Here is a 23,027-nt window from a genome sequence, read left to right as displayed (position 1 = left end):
GCCTGTAGAGACTTCTTGGTTCTCAGAAAAAGTCCCTTAGTCTTAGTCTGTGTACTGAAGGGGCAGCCAGAACCTATACTAGGAGGGCAGTCATAAGTATAGCTGAAGCAGGACTTGGGAGCCCATCCCCTCCCCACCTAGTGCTTTTCTGTGACTTAATGTTTGAATTGCTACCCTGCTACTTCCTACCATGTAGTCTTGTCTTTTATTTATTTATTATTATTATTATTTAATACTTTTTTAAAAAATGTGATTTGGGTGAAAGTTTGCAGAGCAAATTGGCTTTCCATTCAACAATTCATACACATTTTGTTTTGTGACATTGATGGCAATCCCCACAACGTAACAATAGCGCTCTTCCTACTTCCTCCCTGTGGTTACCACTTCCCTTTGTCCTTCTTTCCTTTCTTGAGATTTATCCCTGGCAAATGGTGCCCTTTCAATCTCATATGGTTGATTGTTCTAAAGAGTGCTCACGTCCCTTGTGCCATTGTTCATCTTATAGGCCTGTCTTGAGCAAATTATGTCATCTTTCCAAACCACAGATTTCTCATCTGTACAGTGTGGATAATGACAGTGTCTCCCTGGCATTGTGGTTGTTATGAGGATGGGGATGGGGGATAATCCAGCAAAGCTGTGTACTGGTGTGTTAGTTGTGTGTCAACTTGACTGGGCCTGGGTGAGTGGCTGGGCAGCTGGATATAGTTATTCCCCATAATGAGATTGGTAATCAACTCCATGGTGGAACTACTTACTGTGAGCAGCTGAGTAGCTGCCTTAGGGATGTGGTCTGCTTCCAATATATAAGAAGTAGCTTTGAAGATGGTCTCCAAGCTTTTGGCATGCTTGGATCCTGCATGTAGCTGAGTTCAGCAGCCTTCTATGGTTGCCTGCCTATCTTGGGACTGTTTCTGAGCTTGAACTAGCAGCCTGCTGTGTTGTTTGATAATCTTGAGAATGTGCCATTGTACCTGTTGACCCTGGGTTTGTCAGCCTTAGCAGCCAGCAGCTGCCTAAGAGAAAAGGCTTCAGCTTCAGTGGGCTGGGAGCAAGAGGTGGAACTAAAGCCCAAAGTCAGGGGGTCTTCACTCAGCCCCTAGAGTTGGCACTTTGAACTCAGACTTCTAGCCTCCTAAACTGTAAGAGAATAAATCCCTGATTGTTCGAACCACCCATTTGTGGTATTTCTGTTAGAGTGGCACAAAAGAACCAAAATACCTGGTCTTCTCCCACCTCAGGCACCTCTTTCCTCTCTGTCCACTCCCTTCTTGCTCCTGTGGCCTTTAGGACCTGGGGGTCTAACCTGACCTCTGCCACCTGACTGTCTTCCCCCTGAACTCCTCTCCTGCTCCAGCAAGCCTAAGGATGGGCTCCTCCCTGCATCTGCCTTATTAACTCTCGATCAATGTTGTCTATCCTGTACATTGTGGGAGGATGGGGATGATTTTCTGTTTTATTCAATATAAGTCCTGAGCACCAGACCCAGTGACTAGTGTGCAGTAGGCACTGAGGAAGTGTTTGTTTAGTGAAATCAGTCCATTTGGGTAGGAAAGAAGAGAGTGGAAAGAAAGGACAGAATGACCGGGAAACCAGGAAACCAGGCCCAGCCTTCTCAGAGGCGGGAGCCTTTATCCAGAGCAGCTGGCCTCCACTGCCGCTCCTGTCCAGGTCTCCACCATGCTGGCCCAGGGGCTGCTGCTCTCCCTCTCCATCACAGGTGAGGCTGGGCAGGGGGCATGTGGGGTGCCATTCATCCTCAAGTTTCTAGTGTAAGGAAGGGATTGCCTCTCGTCCAAGGACCTCAAATTTAGAGGTTGAAGGGAATAAAAAGTAGTGGCAGGGGTGGAAAGAAATTAAAATTTTTTAGTTATCAATCCAGAGACCAGTAAGAGAAGTGATAGCCACTTTCCCCCTGCTTGCTGCCCTAAGTGACTGGCTAGGCTCTCCCTGTGCCCTGCTCACCCCTCCCCTCATATATCCATGAGTTTACTGTTCTGCAGTATAATTTTATTCCTTCATTTTGTCATTTAACCAACAAATACTTACTAAGTGTCTAGTATATATCAGCCGTGGGGAGCTCTGGTGGCATAGTGCTTAAGGCATTTGACTGCTAACCAGAAGGCTGGCGGTTCAAACCCATCAGCCACTCCTCAGAAGGAAGGTTGGTCAATCTACTTCCATAGAGATACTGCCTCAGAAACCCAAAAAGGGGCCCCTATGAGTTGCATCTGACTCAATGGCTGTGAGTTATGGCTCAGTGGTAAAATTCTCAGCATCCATGTGGGAGACCTGGGTTTGATTCCTGGCCAATGAACCTTATGTGCAGCCACCACTCATCTGTCAACAGAGGCTTGCATCTTGCTATGCCAACTAACCAGAAGGTTGGTTGTTCAAACCCACAAGCCACTCCTCGGAAGGAAGGTTAGGCAATCTACTTCCATAGTGATACTGCCTTGGAAACCCAAGGAAGGGTCGCTATGAGTTGGATCTGACTGGATGGCAGTGAGTTTGGTTTGGTTTTTTGGTTATGATGCAGAACAGGTCTCAGTGGAGCTTTCAGACAAAGATGGACTAGGAAGAAAGGCCTGGTGATCTACTTCTGAAAATCAGCTGGTGAAAACCCTATGGAGCACAACAGTCCGATTCACAACTAACCACGGGAATGGCACAGGGCCTGGCAGCCTTTCAGTCCGTTGTGCGTGGGATGCCATGAGTTGGGAGATGACCGGCCTGCAGCTAACAACAACAGTGTATCAGTCAGAAATAGGTCCTGATTATACAGAGCTTACGTTCTAGTAGGGGTTAAATTCAACTGGCATGGAAGATACTAAACAAGATGATGACAGAATATGATAAATGCAGTGAAGAAAATACGGTGACCAGAAGGAGAGTGATGGGGGTGAGATGTTGTGTTGTGAAGGGTTCCTTAGATCAGGGGAGTGGGAAGGTTTTTCTGAGAAGCAAGATTTGAGCTGAGCCTAAAGGATGAGCAAAGGAACAGCAAAGAATACAACTGAGGAACGGCCTAGGCTCTGGTGTGTGAGGAACAGAAAGAAGCCCGTGTGCCTGAAGAACACGCATGATGGGGAAGAGGCCTCACGTGGAAGCAGGGCCCGTGTCACCAGGGCCTTGCAGGCTCTGGTCAGGGGTGGAAAATTGCAAATGCAACACGAGCCTGTTGGAGTGATGACATGGTGAATGCTTAAGAAAGCTAGAAACTGGTGGTGGGAAATGTATTAAGACAGTTAAGGTCAGACTTTTCAGGGGTGACTGCTATGCATGCAGGTGAGAAGATGGTGACATGGACCAGGAGTTAGTAGGTGTGGGAAGAAGATAGCAGGTTCAAGATGCATGCTGATGGGAGAGCTGATGGGAGAACTGGTAAGACCCACTATTCAATTAGATGCCCAGAATGACAGGTAGGGACAACCAAGGAAGACTCTGGGTTGGAACTTGAGTGACTGGGTCTAGTGGTGTTACTTAATGAGCTGGGAAGACTAGAGACAGAACAGGTTGTCAGGGTGGATCTATATGCCAAACAGACACATAAGCTGGAGCTTGGGGGTGAGGGGAGGAATCTGGGGGTCCTCTGCACATAGATAGTGCTTAAAGCCATGGGATCCATTGGGGAGGAGTTTTTCAAGTTGTAGATTATGAACTGTTAGATCAGAAAAGTAATTTAGCGGGTTGAAACCAGTCATTTTTCAAAAAGAGAAAAACAGAATAGAATAAAAACATCAAAAAGAGTCACACAGTGAAAAAAAGTAACTTTTCTCTAGCACAAGGGTCCTCCAAATTTTCTTGGCAACAAGCAGCATCTTGAACCCTGGTGGATATGAAGTGTTTGATTCTTTTTGGCAAGTACCTTGTCAGCCCTTTTCCTTACCCCCTCCACCCCCACCTCAGTTATACACATTTTTTCTCACTCTGTATGTCCAGTTTCTAGAGTCTTATGTGCACTCTTAGGGCATCTGGCCTAGAGGCTGGTTGGTACCTAAGGCCTAGCACCTCAAGATCTCTTTATTCTTCTCTTCACTCCTTGCAGGAAGGAGCTAGGCAGTACTTATTTGCTGGGACCCTCACAAGGGCATGGAGTCAAAGGAAGGAAATGAACAATGAGGTCTTGGGGCTTGGTGTTAGCTCCTGGAGAAGTCTGAGTCACTCATTACGTTGTTCAATCATTCACTCACACATTCATTCACTCAACACACTGAGAACCCTCCTGCTGTGCCCAGCATTGTCCTGGCACTGGACTGTAATGATGAACAAGACATGACCTTTGCCTGCAAGTTTCCTAGACCCAGTGGTGGAGACAAAAATGTCCTTTCCCTAGGGGCTTTTTAAACATTTTAATGCCAGTTCAACCCACAGAGATTCAGATCCTTGGACTAGGGTGGGTCTGGGTGGTGGTGTATTTGAAAAGCTCCCCAGGTGATCCTAACATGCAGCATGGCCTTTGAGTTCCTGATACAGGGGCAGTTCCACCCAGGCTCCTTGAGTCTTGGCTCTACCCATTCCCAACTGGGTGGCCTTGGCCAAGTCACTCAACTTTGTGACACAGTTTCCTCATTTGTGAAACAGGCACCATGACTTGTTGAAGGATTCAATGATCTCAGCACAGAACAAGGGCTCAGTACACTTTACCTACTGTTGTCAAGCACTATCAAAGCACTATTGTAGCGTATAGGAAGGACACTAGAGAAGGGCCAGGAGCAGGAGTTAGTTGGACAGAGGGATGGGGAGGTGAAGGGGTTTGGAGGGTCGGTGGGGGTGGCCAGCTCTTCCAGGCCAAGAGAGAACTGGTGGGAAGAGCAGGAGGTGATGTGGAGGAGGAAAGAAGAGGCTGGAGAGGGCCAGCCCCGGCTGAAAGCTCGTTGGGGACCAGGGAATGGGGTGGGGGCCTTGTGGTGACTGAGTCTCTCCTGCCCCAGTCCTGCAGCTGGTGAGCAACAGTGAGATGATCTTCTCCAGGGTGGAGAAGCCATTAAGCTGGAATGAGGCCCTGGAGTACTGCCGGCTGCACCACACAGACCTCGCCGACCTGCAGAGCATCAATGGCGTGAGCGCCATCATGTCCATCTACTCCTTCTTGAGCAGCACTCATGCGTGGATTGGCCTCTTCTTCAACACAAACATTAACGGCCTAAGCTGGTCCAGCGGTTCCGCCTTTACCTCCCCTGTGTGGACCGTGCTGCCTGCCCTCCAGGCTGGCATCTGTGCGACTGTGTATTCCTTCACCTTTGCCCCTTTCATGGGGGCCTCTGTGTGCACAGATCAGAAGCCCTTCATTTGCTACTTTGGTATGTCAATTCACATTCAGGGCCTGGTCCTCCCCCCAGGGAAAGCTCCTGCTTTCCAGGAGCAAATGAGAAACAAAGACGTTTTAAGTCTTTCAGAGGATAACTGACTATTGTCGTTGTTATTGTCTTATGTCCTCAAGGTGATTCTGACTCATGGCAACCCCCTGTGTTACAGAGGGGAACTGTTCATGGGGTTTTCTTGGCTGCAATCTTCCAGAAGCAGATTGCCAGGCTCTTCTTCTGTGGTGCTGCTTTGTGGGTTTGAACAGCTGACCTTTAGGTTTCCCGTCGAGAGCAAACCATTTGTACCACCCGTTACCTTACCTTACCCCTTTTGCTACATCACTTCCTCTCTGGTGGCCTTAGATTCTATTTCCTCCGCCCAACCCACCCCCTATTCCCAAGACCCCATCAGAACAGTGGGTGTGAATCAGGGTAGAGAAAAAAGTAAAATCTGAAAAGTTCCATTAAGTTCCCACTCTCTGCCAATTAAGGATTTGTAGAAAGAGGAAAAAGAAAGGAAGGAGAAAAGAAAAGACAGCAAGAGACCCATTCCCACCCGTGGAAAGACAGGAAGGAGAATTAAAGGTCTCCCTCCTTCCCTTAAGGAGCTCTGGTTGCTCAGTGGTTAAGACATTTGGTTGCTAACCCAAAGGTTGGTTGTTAGAACCCACCAGCTGCTCCATGGGAGAAAGATGCAGTCCGCTTCCATAAAGATTTACAGCCTTGGAAACCCTATGGCGCAGTTTGACTCTGTCCTCAGGGTTGCTATGAGTCAGAATCAACTCAGTGGCAGTGGGTTTGGTTTTGCTTTCTCCCTCCCTCACAGCACAGGGAAGGCATGTTCTTACATCTTACATTGCTGATGGGGGAGTGTGCCACAGCCACTCTGGGTGAACTTCTGTTTCCAGGGAACCACATGGGTGGGGGCTGGCTCCCTGCTCTCCAGCTGGGCCCTTTCTGCCCCTGGCAGCCCATAAAAGGTCCTGGGATCACACAGGCGGACAGTTATAGACCACATAGCACTTTTCCGGTAAAAAGTGCCAGTTTCTGCTTTTTTTTCCTTCAGTCAAGGTTCACCCTTCAAACAGGGACAAGGAGGGCTAGTCTCTCCTTCACCCTTCAAACAGGGACAAGGAGGGCTAGTCTCTCCCCAAGTTACAACCATACTAGGCTTGTCACGGCCCATCTAGGAGCCTTGGAGTATAATCTGTGGTGGCCTAGGTTTGAATTCTGGGTTTCTAAGCAAGTAAAGAGATTTCCAGGGATGGTGTGTGTTCTTGGGGTGGGGAGCCCACAAAGGAAGGACTGTTTGGGGGGTGCTTTTCCTACTCCTTCTGGTGTCTTAGGACTCCACCAATATGTGTAATGACCCCACTCACTCTCAATGTCTTTCCATGTCCACCACCAGCACCTGGGGCCAAGCCCCATCGTCTCTCCTTCATCCGCCTACAGAGTGTTCTCTGCACAGAGTGAATTTTTAAGAATGTAAATCAGACTAGTTTGCCCAAGCATATTCAGGAGGTTTCCATAGCACTTAGAATAATGGCCTTCCTGCAGTCAAGCAGGCCCCCTGTGATCCCTCTGGCTCATCCCCATCCTTGTCCCCAGCTACACTGACTTCTTTCTGCTCCTCAAACACACAGCCCATTCCCACCTCTGGACCTGTGTCCTTGCTATTCCTTTGCTGGGGATGTTCCTCCCTGATTCTGCAAGGCTGGCTTCTTCTCATATTCCTTATGCTCAGACCAGACCCCTTTTCTTCAGACAGGCCTTCCTCAGCTCTTTGTCCAAAGCATTATCTTGCTTTATGTTTCACTTTGCTTGATGCTCTTAACAGCACCATCAGAATATGAATTGAGCTTATGAATTTGTTTGCTGTTTGTCACCACCTCAGCCCCATGGAAGGTAAGCTCTTCAAGAGCAGGGACCTTGCCTGTCTGATTTCTTCGATTTTCCCAGGGCCTAGTATATGGTTAAGGAGCTCTGGTTGCATAGTAAGTAAGGTATTTAGATGCTAACCACAAGGTCAGCTGTTCAAACCCACCAGCTGTTTTGTGGAAAGAAGATGGGGCAATCTACTTTTGTAAAGATTTATAGCCTCAGAAACCCAATAGGGTAGCTATGAGTCAGAATTGACTCGATAGCAGTGAGTTTGGTTTGGTTTTCTTTCTTTCTTTTTTTTTTTTTTTTGTTAGTGTAGGGTCACTATGAGTTGGAACCAACTCAATAGCACACAACAATAGCAACAACAGAATAACAGCTGAATCTCTGGGTGGTGCAAATGGTAAACACATTTGGTTGCTAACCAAAAGGATGGAGTCCCTGGGTGGCACAAACAGTTAAGTGCTCCACTACTAGCTGAAAGGTTGGTAGTTGGAACCCACCCAGAGGTGCCTTGAAAGACCTGGAGATCTGCTTTCAAGAAAACCCAGCCATTGAAAACCCCATGGAGGGGTATGCACTCCTTAAAACAACCAACCACATGAGATTGAAAGGGCAGCATCTGCCCAGGGATAAAGCTCAGAAGGCAGGAAGGGAAAGGAAAGAAGGATGAATGGAAACAGTGGGGAGCAAGGGGGAAGAGAGCTGTTATATTGTGGCGATTGCAATCAGTGTCACAAAACAAAATGTGTATGAACAGTTGAATAGAAAGGCAATTTGCTCTGCAAATTTTCATCCAAATCACATTAGGAAAAAAAAAAAAAAAAAAAAAAAAGCCCCATGGAGGACAGTTCTACTTTGACAGACATGGGATCAGTAAGTTGGAATTGACTTGATGGCAGCTGTTTGATTTTGTGGTTTCAGAACACTGTCTACACTGCAATTAAAAAAATTAAAAAACATTGCCATTGAATCTATTCTGACTTTCAACAACCCGATAGGAAAAAGGAGAACTGCCCTGTAAGTTTTCCAAGGCCCTAATCTTTACGGAAGCAGACTGCCACATCTTTCTCCTGAAGAGCAACTGGTCAGTTTGAACTACTGACCTTTTGGTTAGCAGACGAGTGCTTAACCACTGTGCCACTAGGGATCTTTGTGCCCTGCAATAGGTGTCAAACATTACTTGTTGAATAAATGTAGAAATGAATGAATGAGCCTCTCTGTCTTTGAGCTGGGCTTTTCCCTTTGACCTGGCAGTTCCTGGTCTCTGTAGAAGATCCTGCCTCACACCCCATAACATGTGGCCCTGTTTCTGTCTTACAGACCCTGCCGTAGGGCACAAGATCTTCTTGAAGACCTCTCTCAGCCCGACCACCCCTCCTAAGCCAGGTACACATCCACTCTGCTTTTCCTTTTCTGGGTCTTTGGTTCTATTTGTCTGACACATGCCCACCTGGACCAGCCAGCAGAACCACCATTCTCCTATGCCTCCCCTACCCCTGCCTGGCTGTTTTGTCCTGAGGGGTTTCAGACTCTACTGCCCCCAGCTGGGGGGACCAATGCCTCCACTGTGCGAGTGGGCCCAGAGGAGATAACTTGCCATCCCAGCTGCCCTCCTGTGTTCCAGGTGCCTCCCCTTCAGAGACCTGGGGGGGGGGGGCTGGCACACCTTCACTGCCACTTCCTGGTAAGGGGCATTTTGCTCTTGATTTTTCCTCTCCGGGTAGTTACTGCCCTGGGAATTTAAAAGAAAAAAAAAGTGTATTCATGTCTGGTATAGACAAATTCTATTATGAAAAAAGTATGATTTTATAGGTAATTACTCCTCAATTCATATGCTTTGTAGAGTAGGTTTCCTGTATGTTATGAGTGACAATGGTGCAGGCTTCCAAGGCAGGCAGATCTACATTTGATCTTTCCCTCCACTTAGTATGGCCTGAGTTTGGCCAAGTCTCATGGCCTCTCTGGGGCTCCCTATCTTCATCTGTAAAATGAGCCTCATAATACCTACTTTTTAGGTTGATAAGGAGGATTAAGAAAGATGATGTCTGCCACCTGCATAGTTTCAGGGCTGACATGCACTAGCTACTTGAGAAAGGTTTGATAAAGGGTAGTTTATTTTGTTTTTTAGAATCAGTTTAGGTAGAGACAATATTAGGGAAGTATGAGGCAAATCTGTGGGCTCAGGTGACCAGGCATCTGTCAGTGGCTTTGAAGTCTCCACTTGAATGTGAGGATGTGACTCCTGGTTCTGTAAACAGGGTGTTCCTTTAGCGAGGTGTTGAGAATCAGCAGCCCAGGTCATGGCTGCAAACTGTTCACATTCTTTTCAAACTTCCATGGTTTAGAATCAGACATGTGGCCTCCATGCAGCAGCTGAGACTGGCCCAGCCCGGGGCAAAGCAGCTGGGCCTGTCTGAACCCCAGGAGGCCCTGCACAGCTCAACCTGGGCAAAGACTGGAGGCCGTGGGAGCCAGCATCTCTGTCTGAGCCCCATTAGAAGTTAGGCCCACCCCAGGCCACTGGGGAGAGCCCATTCTGCCTCCTGCCCCACCAAGTCTGTCCCTCACCAGGCTCCCCTCTTTTGCCTGGCTCTGCTGATGTGGTGAACCTAAGAACTTATACATTTCCTCTGAACTCTATTCTATTCTGCCTCAGCCCTCTGCCAAGCAAGGCAGATATGGCACTGGGGAATCGAATGAAAGTTATTGCGAACCAGAACTGTCCTCCTCTACCTCACTAAAGGGAGCTCTGACGGCGTAGTGCCTAAGGCATTTGACTGCTAACCAGAAGGCTGGTGGTTCAAACCCACCAGCCACTCCTCGGAAGGAGGGTTGGGCAGTCTACTTCTAGGTGCTCCCCAGTTGACTCTGACTCATGGTGACCCTGAGTGTGTCAGAGCAGAACTGTGCTCCACAGAGTTTTCAGTCACTGATTTTTCAGAAGTAGATCAGCAGGCCTTTCTTTTGAGGAACTTTTGGGTGGACTCGAAGCTGTAAATTTTTGGTTAGCAGCTCAGTGTGTTATCCATTTGGACCATCCAGAATTGTAACTACTCTTTTATTAGGTGCTTACTACCTGCATTGTTGTTGTTGTTAGGTGCTACAGAGTCAGCGCCAACTCATAGCAGCCCTATACACAACAGAATGAAATAGTGCCTAGTCCTGAGCCATCCTCAAACACTGCTGTACTTGAGCCTATCATTGCAGGCATGATGTCAATCCATCTTGTTCAGGGCCTTCTCCCTTTTCACTAACCTTTTACTTTACTAAGCATGATATCCTTCTCCAGGGACTGTTGTTGTTGTTGTTATGTGCCGTCGAGTCAGACCTGACTCATAGCGACCCCTCGGGTTTCCGAGGCAGTATCACTACGGAAGTAGATTGCCCCATCTTCCTTCTGAGGACTGACTGGTGGGTTTGAACCTCCAGCCTTCTGGTTAGCAGTCAAGTGCCTTAGGCACTATGCTACCAGAGCTCCTTCTCCAGGGACTGGTCCCTTTAAACAACATGACCAAACTAGCTAAGATAAAGTCTGGCCATTCTTACTTCCAAGGAGCATTCCAGGACAGATTTGTTTGTACTATTTACATGGATTGTTCTAAGCCATTTGGATACACATTTCATTTAATCCTGACCTTATGTACTATTATCATCACCACTGCACAGATAAGACATCAATTCATAAACTATCAAGGCCATACAGCCAGGGTGAGAGCTCTTCACCCTTGCTTTCCCTAGTATTTTTCCCCTTACCTGATGCTATGATATCTCATCCATTGTCCCAACCTGGTATTAGTCTGTCTATAGAATCATGGCTTTTGTCACATCTAATACTCAAGATTAAACGAAGTTTGACCAGGGTAGAATTCAGACAAGAACTCTGACCCTGGGGGCTGTGAGGTCTGAGCTGTCTGAGATCCAGGATCTCAGCCCTGGAAAACATGTCCTCATGTTTTTCGTCCTCAGCTAAGGTGGTCCAGATTGGCCAACAGAACTTCACATTGTTTAATCAAGTAATGACGTGGTCCACAGCCCTGCTGTACTGCCGCAGACACCACACAGACCTGGCTGACCTGCACAGTGTGACTGACAGTGCAGATAAGGAGGCCTTGAGATCCATCATAAGTGAGATCGATGCCTGGATTGGCCTCTACTTCAATGCAGCCTCCAAGTCTCTGAGCTGGTCCAGTGGCTTGGGTACCAGCATCCCCTCCTGGCTGCAGGTGCCCCAGTTTGGGACAGGACTGTGTGCAGGCCTCCGTACCTACGCGAACTTTGCCCCCAGGGTTTACGCAGTGGTCTGCTCTTCTCTGCAACCTTTCATCTGCTTCTACGGTGAGTAACAGGTCACCCTGCTGGCCCTTGGCCACCAAGGCTAGAATGGGATGGGAAATGGGTTTATGTGGCCTAAGAAAGTACTTCTAGACTCTGAAGTAGCTGAATTCTGAAGCAGGCTCCTGAGACCCTAGTAGTAAAAACTTGGAAGTTGTGTTATTATAATTCTGGGGGGATTTTTACAGAATAGAATGGACCCCATGCAGCCTCTGGGCATTTTCAATTCACAACAGAAATTAGTTATTGGACAGTGAAGTAGTTAAAAGCCTGGGCTTTGGAATCAGACAGACTTTACCCCTTGCTAGAAATCATATGAGCAGAATCTCTGAGCCTCCTTTTCCTCATTTGGGAAATATATTTAAAAAAATGAAAGTGCTAACACCTACCTCATAGGATGGCTCTGAACACTGAATGAGAATGAATGTAAAGGACTGAGTGGAGAACCTGGCACAGAGTAAGCACCCCACCGATATAGGCTATCCTCATGGTTATTGTCATTATGAATGCATTGAGATAAGATCCATGCCAGGTCTTGGGTATAATGTGTCTCCTTGGCAACAGGCTTCATCCTACACAGAGTTGTGCAGCCATCACCACTAATTTTAGGATATTTTTTTCATCATCCTCAAAGAGACCCCATACCCACTAGCAGTCACTCTTCATTTCTCCCCACCTCAGCTGCTGGCAACCACATATCTACTCTCTGTCTCTGTGGATTTGCCTATTTGCTGTTTCTCTTTGTGTTTTGGATTTGATGAGATCAAGACCCTTATCTATACAATAGAAATAGTAGTTTTCTATGTGAAAAAGCCCATTCCAGTGACACTAGGTGTGCAATTAAAGCTGTCCTCCTGAGTGGGGTTAGTGTGGTAGGAGGTTGGCCAGTCAGTGCCTGGTGTGGCTTCTTACTGGCCCCATAGCCCTTTAGGTGCAACAGAACACAGGGAGCTGCGTGTTCAGCATCAAGGCTGCCCTCACTTTTACTCTTTATTTTTCCCTGCAGATCCTGCTATTGGACACCGGGAGCTAGCAGAACTCCCTCTGCTCACTCTCACTTCTTCCTCAGAAGTTACTGTGGGGATGACCCCCAGGCCAAGTATACATCTCCATTTTCTACTCTGTATGGGTGCTCTGAGCTTGTTCTTGGCTGGATCTTGGAGTCTCCAGGCCTGGGGTTAGTGAAGAGGGTGGCCAGCAGCTGCTATCTGCTGCTACCAGGGTAGGTCCCATGGGACCCTCCCAGAAAAGCCAGTATGGAGGTAACAGGAGAGAGCCAACTGGGTAATAGCCAAGAACCATTATGCAGAGGAGTCCCTGTGTTCCCCCACCATGCTGGGCAGCCAGGGTTGAGAGGAGAGGGACTCAGTTACCATCAATCTCCCCCTCCCTGAACCTGCAGCTCTAGGGCCAGGAAGTCTGTCCAGTGAGGTGATGAGGGCCTGGCCTGGGAGACAGAGCCAAAGCTGGCTGAAAGGGCTCCTGAGGGAAAACCATCAGAGATGTCTTTGAGGTTTGGCATCCAGAGAGGAAAGCAGAATAGAGATGTCCATTAAAGCCCCTCCTAAGTGTGGCTCCTTTGGAGGTGAAAGGAGAGGAGGGATAAGTTGTTAGGACTGCATATAGGATGTGCAATGGGCAAGGCAGGCACTAGCCCTCAGGAAAGGCCTCCTTCAGCAGTGTTTAAAAGCCAGACTCCAGCTCCCATCCTGGTGGTCTCCAGTGAAGTTCTTTTTCTACCTCCTTTATTCAGGTTGGGAGCTCTGGTGGCATAGTGCCGAAGGCACTTGACTGCTAACCAGAAGGCTGGTGGTTCAAACCCACCAGCCACTCCTCAGAAGGAAGATTGGGCAATCTACTTCCGTAGTGATACTGCCTCAGAAACCCAAGGAGGGGTCTCTATGAGTCAGATCCAACTCTGTGGCAATGAGTTTGGTTTTTTTTTTTTTGGTTTATTCAGGTCACACAGAGTCTCTGCTGTGATAGCATTCCTATATAGCATGTAAAAAATTCCCCAAACATCTTCACAGTTATCACCTCATTTTGCTTCTAACTAGGATAATTAAGTGCAAAATCACAGTTCTCCTGGCCTCCTTACAGACACCTCCATCAGACAAAGGCATTATTGTCTTTTTTGAGGACATAGAATATAGGGGACTTGCTCAAGGTTGCAGAGAACTTTATTAATTCATGCATTAAATGTTGATAGAGTCTCTGCTTTATTGGAGCTACTGCTGCTGGTTAGGATTCTGGAGACACAGAAAAGGCAGGGTCTGTTGCTATGAGTCAGAATGGACTCCCCCCCCCCCCCCCCCCGCCAAGGAGCTCATAGCTAGTTGGGAAGAGGGCTCATAACAGAACAATGTGGTTAGTGTGGTCACAGATGTGGTGGGGCCAAGCCTCTGTAATCATTGGGAGGGGTTCCTGGATGTGGTGACTTTTGAAGGATAAGTAGGAGTTAGTTTGCAAAGGGGATGGGGTGAGTGGTTGCAGGTAGAAGGAGCTGCAGGTGGGGTGGAAGGTGGTTAGCACTGAAAGAGTGATCCTGGGGGACCTTTATGAGTTGATAAGGAAGGTGACCCTCACCCTGAAGACAGCAGAGCCTGGGCAGGTGAGTGCTGTCAGAGTAGCCTCAGAAGCTGGGCTGGAGTCAGTTCTGTTTCCCATCTATGGCCTAAACTGGCACTCACCTGGCTACCTCAGGCTTACTGGTCACCCCAGTTGCCCTAGTGGCTTCAGGAAGCCCTCCCTGCTCACCTTCATCTGGAATGGAGGGCAGAATCAGGCCAAGCTGCTGTGCTGGGACACCCCAAGGCGCTGCGGGGCCCTGAAGCCTGGCCGCCAACTTCTCCTTCTGGCTGGTGCCCTGGCCGCCCCGGGAGCCCCGCACCGTGCGTCCTGCCCTGGCTGCTCGGTGCCATCGCCGCCATAGTTTTAGGGATTATGGAGAGCGATCATGGGTGCAGCAGGTCCCACAGCTGCCTTCCCTCCTGCTTTAGAGCCCAGCACCGACTCCATGGATACCCAACCCCAAGGAATGGCGGTACCAAGCCCTTCGGGCAACCCCGTGACCCTAGGGAAGACTTCGGTTCCCGAGGAAAGCGCTGGGACCCCGCTGCTTACCTCTCAGAGCATGTCCTCCAGCCTGGTGCACCCGACGACCCCAGCACCGAGCCCTTCTGGTCCTGTGCTCCCGGGGTTCCTCGCTACCTCCCAGGAAATGACTGGAGCTCCTGCGGCCGACCTCTTGACCCTTTTTGCAGTCCCCACGCTCCAGGAGGACCCCGTTACTGAGCGCAGGCCCGTGACTCCGCGGAAGACTCCGCAAGAGGCAGTAGCGGGCCCCTCGCTCGGCTTCCCCTACGGTACCTTGGCCACTTCTGGAATGGCGCCCCGTGAATCAGCCACATCCAGCTCCGAGGCTCCAGGGAGTTCCCTGAAGCCAGAAAACAGCGCCTTGGGCCTAGAGAGCCAGGCTGTACCCCAAGAAACAACTGAGCCCTGGGCGTCTGCATCCCTGAGCCAGGCCACCCGCCGAGAGACAGTGAGGAGCCAGTCAGGACCTGGAACAGGTGCCGGCCGCGTGGCTCTGTGTGTGTGTGTCCCACCCTTTCCTGACCCCAGCACCAGGACCCGCACTTGGGGAGACCAGGCCTAGGATACCATGTCCAGCTCAGACCATTTGGCTGCATTCCAGTCCACTCTATAGGGGATGCTATCCAGCCAGAGCTAGTTCACCCTCCCACCCTTCTTGGTAATAATTTAGGGTGGAGGTGAGGAGAGGAGGGCCTCTGGAAGACACACGATGTATTTTGGCTATAAGAGCAGGAGTCTGACGGCCAAAGGTTGGAATGTTGGTTCTGCTACTTACTGTGTGGCCTTAGACAAGTTCTCTAACCTCTCTGAAACCTAATTTGCTCATTTTTAAAATGAAGAAAATACCTACTTCATGAGGTACTTCTCTGGATGCCTGTCAGCTGGCAGGTACTCAATAAATCATAGCTATTAGCATTTTAATCTCAATTCACTAGTGAAATGTTTAGTGACTCATTCCTCCTATTTCTCTCCCTACCTTATTCGACAGGCAGGGCTGGCCTCATTCTATCAATTATAAATGATTATGAATGATCACAATGATGAATTATTGAGATTGCCGACTCTGGAAGTGTGAGGGATGTCTTATTCTTCTTTGTATCCATTCCAGACCTACACAGTGGTAGATGGTTTAATTCAATAATCCTTTCCTGAGTATCTATTCTGAACAAGATTTTCAACTATGGATACCAAGATGAGCAGGAGTGTTCCTTGTTTTTAAGAGCTTAGTCTAATTGGGAAAGTGGACACAGGAATAACCAAGACAGTGTGATAAGTGCTGCACTCAAGGTGTGAATGACAGTGGTTCATTCTGCCTAGAAGGTGGCAATTGGACAAAAGGTAATGGAGGATCTCATTGGGCAGCAAAAACTAGAAGGTTCTTCTTGGCAGAAGGAGCAGATGGACAAAGACAGGTAGATGTAAAAGTGTGATTTGTTTGGGAATGGCAAGCAGTCTGTTGTGAGGTGTGTACAAGCTGCATATTGGAAAGGGAGTGAGAGTGGATGAGGGGAAGGAGGAGGAGGAGTGGGGCCAAATTATGAAGGACTTGGTCCTGTATCAGTGAAGCCATCACAGGTTTTTAGCAAGCAAGCAAAATGCTTAGAGCTGGAGTCTCCATGAACAAGGTGGCTATAATGAAATGGGGCAATGCTTGCATGAAGATGCTAAATGAAAAGAGCATGATTCAACATTATACATGCAATACAGCTACAACAATACTGAAAAGAAACATCAACCTAAGAAGATTAGAAGGAAATTTATGAAAATGCTAACAGAACATGGGTGTTCTCTTCCCCTGTTCTGTTTCTGTATTTTAAAAGTTTATTCCATTAAAGAAATTTACAGTATTTTGTGTGGGGAAAGGAGAGGGCTCTTGAAGAGGCTGCTGGCTGAATGGGAGAGGAGAGACAGAAGTGTTTGTGGTGGGAGACGATGGCACTATCTGTGTGAGTGGAGGAGAAGCCTGTTGTGGGCTAGTGGAGTAAGAAGGGGATATGATGGAATTGATTTGAGAGACAGCTTCCAAGAGATGTTAATTGAAGCAATATAAAGAAAAACACATTTAAAATGCTTAGCTTTGCTCACTGAATTGCTGAAATGTCAAGTAAAAACAAGTTTTCATAACTTTGCTTCCTGTATGCTGCACTATATTCATGGATATATTTGCAGCATATATAAATACAATATGTAAATGTATCCTTTGTCAATATATATATATATTTGTGGGGTGTGGTGGTTAAGTTTGTGTGTCAGCTTGGCTAGGCCTGGTTGAATGGCTGGGCAGCTGGATGTAGTATTCCCCATGATGAGACTGGCAATCAACTCCATGGTGGAAGCTACTGGGAACAGCTGAGTAGCTGCCTTTGGGTATGTGGTCTGCTTCCCATATATAAGAAACAGCTTTAGGAATGGTCTCTAGCTTATGGCACACTTGAACCCTGCATGTAGCCATGTCATTGTTCAGCAGCCTGCCATGCTCTGCCGACCTTGGGACTTTCAATGGACTAGAGTTAATGGCCTGCCGTGTGGTTTGGTAACAGTGGGATTGTGCCTTTCTGTTTGTTGGCCTTGGGCTTGTCAGCCTCAGCAGCCAGAAGCTGAGTGAAGAAAAGCCTCTAGCTTCAGTGGGCCAGGAGCAGGAGGCAGAGCTGAAGCCCAAGGTTGAGGGGCTTAACCCAGCCCCTAGACCCTGGCACTTTGAACTCAGAATTCTAGCCTCCTGAACTGTAAGAGAATAGACTCCTATTTGTTCAGCCATCCCATTTGTGGTATATTCTTGTCAGAGTGGCACTAGGTAACCGAAACAATGGGGTAGTCCCGTTCACCTTCCCACCCCTGTTCAGTGGATATATGTATCCACTCATAGATTATTGTTATTAGTGTTATTGCAGGATTGGGTATGTAATAGTATTGACCTCTGTTGCCTTTAACTCTCATGCTCCTCCCAGTGTCTTCCTTTGCCTTGACCATTTTATGCTGACCTCCCTTTTATTGTATATTACCTTTTCCTTCATCCAAATTAAAGATCTATTTTTCAAATTTATTTTTTTTACACATCAGTTTGACAAAGATTTAAAAGAGTGATATCAGACATAGGCTATGAGTGTAGACTGCTGCTACCATTCTGGCAATGTGTGGCAGTTTCAAAATGTGCATACCCTTTCATACAGGAATTCCACCCTTAAGGAAACAGTCATATAAGGTACACAGAAATAGTATATGCACCCATACAGGGCTGTTTATTGCAGCATTGTTTATTACAGTGTAAAACTGGAAGCAATCTAATGTCATCAAAAGTAAATTGTTGAAATAAGTTATGGTACATTCAGTGAAATGCTATGCAGCCTTCAAGAGAATAAGGTAGATCTTTATGCATTCAAATGAAAAAAATTCAAGTGTGTAGAAGGATATTCTATAGCAAACCATTAAATAGTGGTTGTCCCTGGGTCAGGGGAAAAGATACTTATGCTTAATTTTTTACGATAACATATCACAAAAACAAGACGCCTATTTCTATATTTGGGGTGGGGGGTGGGGAAGGCATCCACAAGGCACTGACAGGACTTTGGTGATTGAATATAAAACACAGAAGAGGGCATGAGGGAGCGGCTGCAGCTGCCTAGGCCTCTGGTTGGAGGTGCCTCCATGGATGGCCACATGGGGAGAGGAGGCTGCTGGAGAAGAGGCTGAGCTTGGTTTGGGAGTATTTTGAGGTGCTACCCCATGATGGAGAGCTCTCTGGTTCCTGGTGCCATGGTGAGGGGGGCTCTATGAAGCTGGCAGACAACATAAAGGTACTGGGTCTCTTGGGGTGGGGGGCTACTGAAAGGAGAAATTTGATACTTAAAACAAACCTCATAATATCGTCCAGGCCCCTCAAATCCTGATGTCAAGGGCACTTTTTAAGATAGATGGTGATGTAGAAATCTAGGGGCTAGGTACCTGAACCTGTGGGACTAAGTTAAGGACTGGCAGGAACAGTTTCCCACCCCGGATGACTTCTGCAGCAATTACTGCAGAGCGGTGGATGCTCAAGCCTGTCTCTGAGCTCAGGGCTCAGACTGCCTGGCTCCTGGCTCTGTCTGCAATAACTCCTTTACTTTCCCCTTCTGTAGCTGTGACCAGTGTAGGGAATGGCAGTGAGAGAAGAGATACAGCTGCTACTACTCAGGCCCAACACCTAAACACATATAACATCCCAGAGTCTGAAGCAGCAGTGGCGGCAGCAGAATCAGGTAACTGCTTGCATTTACCAAGTTCCCACTCATCACGCCGAGCAGTTCAATCTGAACAGCCATTCCTTAGCACAGGCACTGGTGACTTTTTGATGAAAGATGTCAGAAAATGTCAGGAAGGGCATGAGGATAGGAATCAAGACACAGAGTCTTACTACTGGGAAAACTTGGGCAAACTTTCTCGCTTTAGAAACTCAGGTCTCTTTATCTGCAAAAGGTATATGGTAAAAACTACCCTGCCTGCATCATAGGGTTGTCAGCATCCAATGAGATAATTATGCAAAAGTGCTTTATATACTGTAAAATGCTATGCAAATATAAAGTAGTCCTATCATGAGGGTGTAGTTCCTGTGGCAATAAATGGTAGCTCAGGGCCAAAGGCTGAGTCAGCAAAAGGACTCTGGGCTTGTTTATGGGCCTGGAGATCTTACTATAGTTAGGGATAACTTTTGGAAATGTGGGCCCAGGGACAGGTGACTTTTTCCAGTATGGTGCTGATCATCTACTTCATACACTTATTAAAAGGAAGGAGGAAAACAGAAGAGGCAGAAAATAACTGCTTAATGAGTAGCCAGGCTGTGGGAGGAGGGGGAACAAGAGTCACCCCAAGGCATGGGACCCTTTCCTTTCTGGACATTATAGGTTGGTCCTAATTAATTGAACAGTCTCCTGTTCAGGAATTTCTTTTTTCATTTCTGAAATCCAAAATTGCTATGTAACATCTATAGTGTCCAATAGGCATTCCTGACTGCTAAGAATTTAAAGTTTTCAAATGACAGTAAGATAATTATCCCTTGAACCAGGTAGCACTTTCTTTTTCAGAGCACCCCTTTGGAATCCTGAAAGCAGATTTTAGCATTCCAGCTCTCATGGACCCAGAAGATATGAAAGACCAGTTTTTGACAGAGGTGAGACTTCTGCTCAGTTCTAATTTTAATCTGTTAGATGACTTCATAGTACAACATAATACTGTCAAAAGCAATATATGAAGAAAAAAGTTTTGGAAAATTAGCTCCTTTTATTCCCACTGACACTTGACTGCTAACCAGGAGGCTGGCGGTTCAAACCCATCAGCCACTCCTCGGAAGGAAGATGGGGCAATCTACTTCCGTAGTGATACTGCCTTGGAAACCCAAGGAGGGGTCACTATGAGTCAGGTCTGACTTGACAGCACATAACAACAACATTCCCACTGACATCACTTTGGTTCATGTAACATGTTGGTTTCTGTGCTATGACCTTATCTGGTCTTTTCTTACTCCCAACATTTTTTACACTAGTTAGTTATGTGACTTTGGGCCTTTCTCCTCATAAATAGAAATACTAAAGTACCTAACACTCGGCTGTTAACTAAAAGATCAGTGGTTCAAACCCACCAGCCACTCTATGGGAGAAAGTTGAGGCAGTCTGCCTTCATAAAGATTTACAACCTTGGAAACTCTATGGGGCAGCTATTCTGTCCTATAGGGTCACTGAGTCAGAATTTGATTCAATGGCAGTGGGTTTTGGAACTGATATGCTTGGTGTTATGATTAAATGACATATTCCATATAAAATGCTTAGCAGATCATCTGCCGCATAGTGAGTGATCAATAAACATTACCTATCATTATCATATTTAAGGAGCTCTGGTGGCACAGAGCCTAAGGCATCTGACTGCTAACCAGAAGGCTGGTGGTTCAAACCCACCAGTCCTTCCAGGGAAGGAAGATGGGGCAATTGACTTCCATGAAGATTTACTCCCATGGAAACCCAATGGGGGGTTGCTGTGAATAGAAATTGACTTGATGGCAGTGAGTGTGGTTTGGTTTTGGTTGTTAGTGCAGAGGCTAAGGCATTTGGCTATTAATCAAAAGATCATCAGTTCAAACCCACCAGCTGCTCTGTGGGAGAAAGATGAGGCAGTTTGCTTTCATAAAAATTACAGCCTTGGAAAACCTATGAGCAGTTCTACTCTGTCCTATAGGGTTGCTATGAGTCAAAACTGACTTGATGGCAGTGGGTTTAGGTTTTGATCATCATTACCAACTAACATTATTAAGTAGTAGTGTTCTGAATATACGTTTGTTCCAGGCTTTTTTTCTTCCCTCTTCTTTTAAAGTACTGTGGAATGACAGGTAGTACAAGGAAGGACTTTTCCTAAATACTATGGCAAAAACTTCAAGCTAAGTTTTGAACATGGACTGAGGGCATATTTTTCACTTAGATGACAATTACAGGCTGTTAGAGTACCCCCTAGAGATTATCTAGCCAAATCATAATTTTATAGAAAAGGAAACAGATTAGTATTAATCTGCTAGTTTGCTGGAATTTACTTACAGGCCAAAGAAGTAATGCCCAGACAACTCATTCCAAAATCCTACAAATTCAAATTTCTAGGAAGAATGGTAGTGTGTGTGCATTTACGTCTCCCAGAGGTAGGGGGTTAAAGAGCTTTCGGTACATTTTGCCATTAAAGGAAGAGCAGGTGCAAATGATGCAATTCAGCATCTGATAAAGTTTTGAGTCCAGTAGTGAGACTGCAATGCTGTGTTATTGGTTCTGCAAATGTCCGGCTCTTCACAGTTGTCTCCTTGGTTAATGGCAAACTAGTCAGGTATTTCAGTTTTAAGGAATGCAGCAAATAACTCATTCCTTCCTAGGGTGGGGGAGACACAAAAAGAATTTTTTTTTTTCCTTCCTAGAGTGGGGGAGACACAAAAAGAAATTATTTTATGGGTTCTTGACTTTGTTGACTTCTTCAGGTCAGATGTCCTGTTTGGTCTGGCCTGGCCATTTGGCACTCTTTGGGTGTACTCATTGAAGCTTCAGGCATCAAACTAGAAACCATCTACCTTCTGTTTTAAATTAGATCCATAGGAAAAACTGGGCTCAAATGAGGAATTCCATTTTCTTGTTAGCTCTTTTAGAATCTATCTATTCCATAAATGAGATGACTGGAATTAATCGAAAGAATTTCTGCCTCACCAATTGAACAGATAGTTTTGGTGGGGTTAAGGTGTGTGGGGAGGAAGATAGAGTACCTGTCCATTTTTGGAGTATTTTTTATTTCAAATAGAAGGCAAGGAAACAACTGTGGCCACCTTATCCCAGTTCCTGGGATGAGGTCAGAGAAACTTTGAAAAAGACTCCCTCAGAGTGCTCAGAGCTCTATTAAGACTAGTGGTTCTTAACCTTCCTTGATATTTGCACATCCAGCCTCAATCCTTAAAGAGATTTTACTGTTCAGGGGTGGAGCACAGGAGGCATCCCAACTTTTTTTTTTTTAAACTCCTCAGTATTTCAGATGAACAGTCAAGACTGAGAACCACCGATTTAGTCATTTGTTTCAGTCTCCTTTGTCACTTTAAATTTGACTAACAAAATTGGTGCCAGGTGCTAATGACAAGGCAGGCAGCTAGAGGGAAGCTTACAAAGTAAACCCATTGCTACTGAGTCAATTCCAACTCATAGCGACCCTTTTAGGACCGAGGCTACAAATCTTTATGGAAGCAGACTGCCTCACTGTTCTCCCATTGAGTGGCTGGTGGGTTTGAACTGCCAATCTTTTGGTTAGTAGCCCAAAGCTTTAACCACAGCCCCATCAGAGCTCCTTAAAAAGCAAAACGTGTAGATACTTAAAAGGGGTGGACAGTTAGAGTGGAAATAACTAGAACATCACAAGATAGCATCAATAGTTTCTCTCTCTCTCTCTCTCTCTTTTTTGTTTCAGATCCAAGAAGTCATAAGGCTTCTACTAGGTCATGAACAATTCAGGCTGAAATGGGTCAGCTTTGAAGTGATCAGAAAGTAGCACAAGTCTACCAATTTAGAGTTTCCTTCCCCCATGATCTTCCCTAGATTTTGAGTGAATTTCAGTGTTTTGAATTCCTAGAAGAAAAGAATTTGATATGCTAAAGAGCCAGATGGCTAAATTTCAGACCTAAGACTAGCACAAGAGAAAACTACATATGAAAACCTCCATCCCTGAGTTTTCTAGAATGAAATAGGAAAGCAGAAGAAGATATCTTTGGAAACAGTAACCTTGAGAATGACAACAAGAACAAAAAACCTGAACCAAACAATCAAAATCTTGTAAATAAACCCCATAACAACCCAACCCACTATCAACAATGTTAACTTTTTTTACATCCATCTGCAGCAACAGAGAAGACTGTAGTGATCTAGGAAGCTAAGT

General features: G+C 46.5%; 1 protein-coding gene across 1 annotated transcript; it reads left to right on the top strand.

Moving 5' to 3' along the window:
- Positions 1–1,677: 1,677 nt before the first annotated feature.
- On the top strand, positions 1,678–22,643 carry CLEC20A (C-type lectin domain containing 20A). The gene is made up of 9 exons (XM_042780517.1): positions 1,678–1,717; positions 4,932–5,300; positions 8,508–8,573; positions 11,154–11,522; positions 12,526–12,618; positions 14,519–15,091; positions 18,731–18,850; positions 19,673–19,758; positions 22,563–22,643. The coding sequence occupies exons 1-9, from the start codon at positions 1,678–1,680 to the stop codon at positions 22,641–22,643; spliced, it is 1,797 nt and encodes a 598-aa protein (XP_042636451.1).
- The last annotated feature ends 384 nt before the right edge of the window (positions 22,644–23,027 follow it).

The sequence above is a fragment of the Orycteropus afer genome, unplaced genomic scaffold (genome assembly GCF_000298275.1).
Source record: "Orycteropus afer afer isolate SDZICR_OR568_19922 unplaced genomic scaffold, OryAfe1.0 scaffold00043, whole genome shotgun sequence".
NCBI lineage: Eukaryota > Metazoa > Chordata > Mammalia > Tubulidentata > Orycteropodidae > Orycteropus > Orycteropus afer.
The sequence above is the reverse complement of the archived record's forward strand: the minus strand, read 5'-3'. Positions and strand labels throughout refer to the sequence as shown.